This window comes from Protobothrops mucrosquamatus, unplaced genomic scaffold (assembly GCF_001527695.2).
Source record: "Protobothrops mucrosquamatus isolate PMUCROS unplaced genomic scaffold, P.Mucros_1.0 scaffold_183, whole genome shotgun sequence".
In the NCBI taxonomy this organism is placed as follows: Eukaryota; Metazoa; Chordata; class Lepidosauria; order Squamata; family Viperidae; genus Protobothrops; species Protobothrops mucrosquamatus.
The window spans coordinates 35885-45145 of record NW_015386259.1 but is presented as its reverse complement, the minus strand read 5'-3'; the positions used below and the strand labels follow the sequence as shown (position 1 = coordinate 45145).

The window sequence follows — 9261 nt, the reverse complement described above, 5'->3', positions numbered from 1 at the left end:
CTCTATATAAGAAATAACTACATCTCTACAGAAATAGAGCACAGCAATGATGAAAACTGTCCTGAATGCATATGGGTCAATATAAAAGGGGGGGGGGGGAAACGACATTGCCATAGGTGTATACTATAGGCCACCCAACCAAACACAGGAAATAGATGAACTTTTTGCTAATCAGCTAAGGTATGTAGGAAGCACATCACAATAGTGATGGGGGACTTTAACTACCCTGACATCAACTGGGAGACAAACTCTGCACAAGTGGAAGATCAAACAGGTTCCTGGCAAACCTAGCAGGCAACTTTGTCTCCCAAAAAGTAGAGAAGGGAACTAGGGGATTAGCCATTTTGGATCTAATTCTCACTAACAGAGATGAAATGATAGAAGGTGTTGAAGCCATAGGAATCTTGGGAGGAAGTGATCATGCAATATTGGAATTCAACATTATGGAAGCACAAGCAATAGAACACAGTCAAACTAGAGTCTTGGACTTCAAGAGAGCTAATTTCAATAAACTTAGACAGGGCTTGGGAAGGATTCCATGGATGAGAATCCTCAAGGGGAAAACAACACAAGAAGCTTGGGAAATTTTGAAAAATTAGATAATAAAAGCCCAGTCTAGCACAATACCAACAAAGAGGAAAAATAACAGCTCTCAAAAGAAACCAGCATGGCTGCATAAAGACCTCTCTGACAAATTGAAAGATAAAAAGGACAAGTATAGAAAGTGGAAAGAGGGGCACATAACTAAGTCAGAATATCAGCAAATAGCCCGAGCCTGCAAAGATGAAGTGAGGAAAGCTAAGGCTCAAAATGAACTAAGGCTTGCGACCAAAGTCAAAAATAACAAAAGAAGCTTCTTTCAACATGTAAAAAACAAGAAAAAAGTGAAGGAAATGATTGGTCCATTAGTGGGTGAAAGTGGCAAGAAGGTGACAAGTAACAGGGAGAAAGCAGAACTATTTAACTCGTTTTTTGCATCTGTCTTTACACAAAGAGAAAAAACAGACCAACCTATCAAAAATAGTGCCATAAAAAACAGAATAGAAACACAAGTTAAGATAGGCAAGAAAATGGTAAGTGAGCACCTGTCCAGCCTAGATGAGTTCAAATCGCCAGGACCAGATGGATTACACCCCAAGGTTCTCAAGGAACTGGCAGATGTGATCTCAGAACCACTGAACTATATTTTTCAAAGATTCTGGAGCACTGGGGAACTACCGGAGGACTGGAAAAGAGCTAATGTAGTTCCCATCTTCAAAAAAGGAAAAAAAATGGACCCAGGAAATTACAGACCTATCAGCCTGACCTCAATACCTGGGAAGATTCTGGAAAAGATAATCAAACAACGAATCAGCGAACACCTAGAGGCAAACAAAGTCATTACTAAAAGCCAACATGGGTTTGTCAAAAACAGATCATGCCAGATAAATCTTATTGGATTCTTTGACCAAGTGACAAAATTAGTGGATCAGAGGAATGCTGTGGATATAATTTACTTGGACTTCAGAAAGGCATTTGATAAAGTAGATCACAACCTACTACTTGACAAGATAGAAAAATGTGGGTTAGACAGCATCACCACCAGATGGATCCGTAGCTGGCTGACCAGCCATACTCAGCGTGTGGTCCTCAATGGAACTGCATCTACATGGAGGAAAGTGTGTAGTGGGGTGCCCCAGGGCTCTGTTCTGGGCCCAGTGCTCTTCAACATCTTCATCAACGATTTGGACGAGGGGATAGATGGGGAACTCATCAAATTTGCAGACGACACCAAGCTGGCAGGAATAGCCAACACTCCAGAAGACAGGCTTAAGATACAGAAGGATCTGGACAGACTTGNCAACCTTTTCTTGTTTATCTTACTTTCAAACTGACAGCATGCACACTTAGTCTTTTATATAATTAAAATGCATCTTTGTCAGCTACACTGAAATGAAACTCTTCAGGCTATTCTTGAATGTTTCTCTGCTGTTGGCATAGGGTGTGAAAAGAGAGGATTTTAAACAAGTGGCATAGAACTGGTTCCAAACGCAGACTCTTTCAGTGAGTTTCTCTTTTGTCTGTAGATAAGACACTTGCCACCGCATTAGGGATACACAAACTGTTAAGCAATACTATTAAGAAGGGTCAGGGAAGGCAGCTCTGTCCGAAAAACAAAAAGGAGGAGAACCTGCCACAGGCCAATACCCTATTCTTGGGTTGCTGCTCTCAAAAGTGTGAGTAGTAGTTGTAAAGCAGCTTTTTCCATCTGCTGCTTCCTATTACTGTTGTTTCTCCCAGTTGTCCTGTTTCGTGGGATCTCTCTTTATTGGAGGGCTTCAATAGATGCTGCACTGCATAAGTCATTAATGGCAGTTTTGTGATAAAGTCATGTTCCACTGTTTTGTATCAGCTCAGAAATGCCAATAGTTTGTTATAAGCAAAATTGAGATTGAACTAAAGCTAAGTAAAGATTCTTTTTCTAGTCAACAGATTACAAAAGAAAAAAAACCCTTAGTGCCTCTCAGAAAAGACAAGCAAACTTATGTGTTCTATCCTGATGTGCTGATTTTGCTGCTGTAAAAAAAAATCTTATGTGTTTTTCATCCTTGCTTGTGGTATTTGATAGAGATGATTGTTAGATAGTGCACTGAAAATGACAGGCTCAGTGGTGGAAAGGGTAAATTAGTGCCAAGGATTATTAGGAAAGGAGTTGATAATAGGCAGGGATACTATCATAACTGACAAAATTGCATTTGAGTTACTACATATTGTTTGCCCCATGTCAAAAAGTACATCATAGAATTGGAAAGGTTGCAGAAAAGGGCAGTTACAATGATGAGTTGGTTATAAAATCTTCTGTTCAAGGAAAGAATGAAAAAAATGAAGCTGATATCATGATTCATTGTGCCTACTTGTGTCCTTGTTTCTTAGGGGAAAACAAAGCTGTAGTCAAGAAGCAGCAGCTTTGGTTAGTTGGCCCTGATAAATAGCTTGAGCATGAAGGTTTAATATTGAAAAATTAGAACCACATAAATGTGCTCCTTGCTCTGTGATTAGCACTTTGTATGCATTGTTTTGATAGATCTAGATTCCTCCCCACTTCCTCCAGATTCTTAATACAGTAGTTGGTTATTTTCATGTAGATAGCTCACACAATGTAATTATTGATTAAGAATGAAAGTTCAGTTCATTTCAAAACAGCTGAACAGGTTTACAATGACAAAGCCAATTATTTAGATCACGGGTGTCAAACTCGCCACGTCATGTGATGTGTTGTGATGTACCGTGACTCTTTTTGCATTGCCAGCAATGGGGTAGGCGTGGCTTCGGTATGATGAAACTGGCTCGCGTGCTGGCAGTTTGACACCCCTCATTTAGATAGTCCAGGCCTATATTTGGGGCTTTAGAGGTTAAATTGTGCCAAGTAAACAATAAACAGCCAGACTCTGAATGTATTAAAGCTGCTTGTTTAAATGGATGCAATTTTTTGATATAATACAATAATTGATAAACAATGACAGGAATTTCAATAGAAGAAAAATATATCACATTGAATATTAGGGGAAAAATCTGGTTTTATTGCTGGTATATTAGTATTGATTACTAAAAGGGATAGTTCATTGTCTAACAATTGTTGGAAATGTAATGACCAGGCGGGATCATTGTTCTATATTGGCTTGCAATGTTGCAAAATTCAACAATTTCTGAAAGTGATTTATAAATAACAGAATGAAACAAAGTTTAAAAGCTGATTTTCCTTTCCAAATTAATACTTTTAATTACATATTACTTTCCCACAAAATGCATTGAACTAACTTTGTGCATGATAATTGCTGCATGAATATTTTATGCTTCCTAAATAGAAATTCCTACAATTCTTAGTACCAGTTTATGATTTTTGAGATATTTTTGGTATTGTTATTTAATATAGATATTTGGTACTGATACTTAGGTTTTGGTAAGTTTTAAAAATATTATAGTATATTTAGTTATTTAAAACTAATAAAGGAAATACTAAAATTAACCTATTTCTCTCATGCCTACAAATTCCCTTTTTATTCATCTTGTGTACATTTTTTCTTTCTTCTTTTGTTGGTGTGTGCCTTTTTCCTGAAAAATAGTGCAGAACGTTTTAGTCTAGGTGTCATTGATCTTTGCATTTTATACCAACTGCAACTTTTAAAGAGTTTCCTAATGTATCCATGTAGAACAAATTGCAATAATCAAAATGCGATGTAACTGAGGTTAGATAATTTGATTAGTGGAAAAAGGATCACAACTGGCCAAAACATTATTGACAAATCCAGAGATAACTGAGAACCGCTCTCAACCATGGATCTGCCCTTCAAGGGGAATGAAGTCCAGTCCCAAACAGGCTGAACGTTCTGAGTCCTGTTTCTTGATTATTAATTTAACCTCTATCTTAGTTAATGTTTAATAAGTTAAACATTAGAGGTTAATGAGGGCAAATATGATATTGTTGCCATTACAGAAACATGGTGGGATGAAACCCACAAATGGAACACACAGCTAGAGGGATTTAAATTATTTAAAAGAAACAGACCAAATAAAAGAGGAAGTGGAGTTGCTCTATATATAAGAAATAACTACATCTCTATAGAAATAGAGCACAACAATGATGAAAACTTTCTTGAATGCATTTGGGTCAATATAAAAGGGGGGGAAATGACATTGTCATAGATGTATACTACAGGCCACCCAACCAAACAGAGGAAATAGATGAACTTTTTGCTAGTCAGCTAACTAAGGTATGTAGGAAGTATATCACAATAGTAATGGGGGACTTTAACTACCCTGACATCAACTGGGAGACAAACTCTGCACCAAGTGGAAGATCAAACAGGTTCCTGGCAAACCTAGCAGACAATTTTGTCTCCTAAAATGTAGAGAAGAGAACTAGGGGATTAGCCATTTTGGATCTAATTCTCACTAACAGAGATGAAATGATAGAAGGTGTTGAAGCCATAGAAACCTTGGGAGGAAGTGATCATGCAATATTGGAATTCAAGATTATAGAAGCACAAGCAATAGAACACAGTCAAAGTAGAGTCTTGAACTGCAAGAGAGCTAATTTCAATAAATTTAGAGAGGGATTGGGAACGATTCCATGGATGAGAATCCTCAAGGGGAAAACAACTCAAGAAGCTTGGGAAATTTTGAAAAATGAGATAATAAAAGCCCAGTCTAACACAATATCAACAAAGAGGAAAAATAACAGCTCTCAAAAGAAACCAGCATGGCTGCATAAAGAACTCTCTGATAGATTGACAGATAAAAAGGACAAGTATAGAAAGTGGAAAGAGGGGCACATAACTAAGTCAGAATATCAGCAAATAGCCTGAGCCTGCAAAGATGAAGTGAAGAAAGCTAAGGCTCAAAATGAACTAAGGCTTGCGACCAAAGTCAAAAATAACAAAAAAAAGCTTCTTTCAATATGTAAAAAACAAGAAAAAAACGAAGGAAATGATTGGTCCATTAGTGGGTGAAAGTGGCAAGGAGGTGACAAGCAACAGGGAGAAAGCAGAACTATTTAACTCGTTTTTTGCATCTGTCTATACACAAAGGGAAAAAAACAGACCAACCTATCAAAAATAGTGCCATAAAAAACAGAATAGAAACACAAAGTTAAGATAGGCAAGAAAATGGTAAGTGAGCACCTGTCCAGCCTAGACGAGTTCAAATTGCCAGGACCAAGGTTCTCAAGGAACTGGCAGATGTGATCTCAGAACCACTGAATTATATTTTTCAAAGATCCTGGAGCACTGAGGAACTACCAGAGGACTGGAAAACAGCTGATGTAGTTCCCATCTTCAAAAAAAAGGGGAAAAAATGGACCCAGGAAATTACAGACCTATCAGCCTGACCTCAATACCTGGGAAGATTCTGGAAAAGATAATCAAACAACGAATCAGCGAACACCTACAGGCAAACAAAGTCATTACTAAAAGCCAACATGGGTTTGTCAAAAACAGATCATGCCAGACAAATCTTATTGCATTCTTTGACCAAGTGACAAAATTAGTGGATCAGAGGAATGCTGTGGATATAATTTACTTGGACTTCAGTAAGGCATTTGATAAAGTAGATCACAACCTACTACTTGACAAGATAGAAAAATGTGGGGTAGACAGCATCACCACCAGATGGATCCGTAGCTGGCTGACCGGCCGTACTCAGCATGTGGCCCTCAATGGAACCGCATCTACATGGAGGGAAGTGTGTAGTGGGGTGCCCCAGGGCTCTGTTCTGGGTCCAGTGCTCTTCAACATCTTCATCAACAATTTGGACGAGGGGATAGATGGGGAACTCATCAAATTTGCAGACAACACCAAGCTGGCAGGAATAGCCAACACTCCAGAAGACAGGCTTACGATACAGAAGGATCTGGAAGACTTGAACACTGGGCACTATCTAACAAAATGAAATTCAATGGTAAAAAAAGCAAGGTTCTACATTTAGGCAAGAAAAACCAAATGTACAGGTATAGTATAGGGGGTACCTTGCTCAATAGTAGTAACTGTGAGAGGGACCTCGGAGTCCTAGTGGACAATCACTTAAATATGAGCCAGCAGTGTGCTGCAGCTGTCAAAAAGGCCAACACAGTGCTAGGTTACATTAACAGAGGGATAGAATCAAGATCACGTGAAGTGTTAATACCACTTTACAATGCCTTGGTAAGGCCACACTTGGAATACTGCATCCAGTTTTGGTCACCGCGATGTAAAAAAGATGTTGAAACTTTAGAAAGAGTACAGAGAAGAGCAACAAAGATGATTAGGGGACTGGAGGCTAAAGCATATAAGGAACGGCTGCTGGAATTGGGTATGTCTAGTTTAATGAAGAGAAGGATGAGGGGGGACATGATAGCAGTGTTCCAATATCTCAGGGGCTGCCACAAAGAAGAGGGAGTCAAGCTATTTTTCAAAGTGCCTGAAGGCAGGACAAGAAGCAATGGGTGGAAACTAATCAAGGAGAGAAGCAACCTAGAACTAAGGAGAAACTTCCTGACAGTTAGAACAATTAACCAGTGGAACAACCTGCCTCCAGAAGCAGTGAATGCTCCAACACTGGAAGTTTTTAAGAAGAGACTGGACAGCCATTTGTCCGAAATGGTGTAGGGTTTCCTGCCTGAGCAGGGGGTTGGACTAGATGACTTCCAAGATCCCTTCCAACTTTATTATTATTATTATTTAAGTTAATATCAGTTTATTCTCCCTCATGTAGTTCATTATTGAAGTTAGGCAACATTCAAAGATACTGATTGCTTCCTTGGAATGAGATGGTAAGGAACAACTTTTAATTATGTTTCCAAACAATTTATATAATTATTCAACTGTTTGTAGATGAAGTGGAATCCATTTGCAGCTCTCCCACAGCATGAGATCCTATTGCAAAATTTCGGTGGCAAAATGGCCAAATTTCAACAACAAAAATTGTGGGCCTTTTATGGGATGGATTTAAGGCTGACAAACAGAGCAACCTCCCACAACCATCCCTGCACACACTCAGAATTGGAGGACTATTGGATAGAATGTCTAGTAAGCAAGACGAAATTCCTAAAGACGAAGGTCAAGCTGCTTCCTTAACTCCCATTCTGAGTTTTTCAGAGCACAGAGTAGCCAGTGCATACAGCTTCCCTCTTCTTCTTAATCCAGGTCTCAGTGATGTAACTAAGTCAGATTAGCACTTTCATTTGAGATTAAATCTTGGATAATAGATAAAATTGTGAAGTGCACAACTTTAAGAATGCAAGTCCAATTTATTATTTCCTTGATTTCTTTATTTCCTAAACTGCCATACAAAAGAAGAGAGGCCATCCAGCTGCTTTATCTTAAATGGCTAGGTTTCAATCTCCCATCATGTCTTCTTATAGTAGCCATTACTTTAGTAGGCTGATTGATCTATTTGCCTAGAATTTTGTAAAGAATTGAGAAATACATTTTATACAAGGCAACATGCTACAAAATGCCAGGACCTATAATTTGATATATTTTATGACAGTGGCGGTGAACCTATGGCACGCATGCCAGAGGAGGCACTCAGACCCCTCTGTGGGCACACATGCTGTGCCCAGGAGATGGCGAGGGACTGGCCACCACCACCCTGGCCCCGCCCACCCAGTCTGCCATGACCATCGCGGCCACACCCACCCGGCACCTGGTGATAAATAAGTGGGTTTGGGCACTGGGTCTCTAAAAGGTTCGCCATCACTGTTTTATGAGAAACAGTTCTGAAGAAAGTTTTAGCTTCTGTCACATTGAATATTGGCTGTTGTTTTTGGCTTAACTGAATTCATTCTATATTCATATGTCATTTTGTTTACTTTTAATTATTTGATCATGTGTTTTCAAAGGCTCTGATATTATGAATAATGTGATGTAGGCTGTGTTACTTATCCGGGATATAAATTCATGATGAGTGAGGGTAAGATGGTTTACAAACAATTGCAGTCAGCTCCCTTTACCCAGCTTTCCAGGTCTATGATAATTCTTTAGGAACCTATATATTTCTGCTATTTATGAAATAATATTAGATGTGATTACATACATTGATGCATTGTTCTGTGTTTTAAATATGTAATGAAGCAAATAGTAGATTGTTTTCTTTCAGAGTTTCCCAGTTGAAGCATCAAGTATAGTTTCAGCTGTATTCATTGATTCAAAACATGTATAACAGTTTTTCCTGATCTGGTGTTCTATGGCTGTGTTAGACTATAATTCCCATCATCACCAGTCAACCTGGCTGATATTATCAATGTTTACTTTGATTGCTCTTAGTTGGTAGAGTAGCTTAGTTTGATTTTTCTCTGTCTCCTGTTATGCCCCTGTTGAAAAGTATCCTTGTTTTTTCATGTAAGATATAGATGTTGATTTTCACAGGTTGTCTCAGAGCAAACTTTTCCCCCTGATTTTCTCCATTTTTGCTTTTTGAAGAAAGAGGAGTGGTCAGAGAGACCATCTTAGTTTGGCGGTGGAGACAATTTGCCGTTTTGTTTTCTGCATTTACTGGGTTTTTTTTTAATGATGACCTTTCCTTATTCTTCTCTTGCAGATGAACTTACAGTGCCTGCACTTTACCCCAGTAGCCCTGAAGTGTGGGCGCCGTACCCTCTCTACCCAGCGGAGTTAGCACCTGCTCTACCTCCGCCTGCTTTCACCTACCCTGCTTCACTGCATGCCCAGGTAATTTATATCAATCAGTCACATCTTCACCCACGTTATTCCTTGATCCTCTTCAGAGCTCACCATACAACTAACA

General features: G+C 38.9%; 1 protein-coding gene across 1 annotated transcript in view; it reads left to right on the top strand.

Moving 5' to 3' along the window:
- The window catches only part of RBPMS (RNA binding protein, mRNA processing factor), a 111805-nt gene that overhangs the window by 78982 nt on the left and 23562 nt on the right, over positions 1 to 9261 (top strand). Inside the window, exon 6 of the mRNA XM_015824037.1 lies at positions 9055 to 9185. Coding sequence (XP_015679523.1) covers positions 9055 to 9185 — 131 coding nt within the window. The remainder of the gene's footprint in view (positions 1 to 9054; positions 9186 to 9261) is intronic.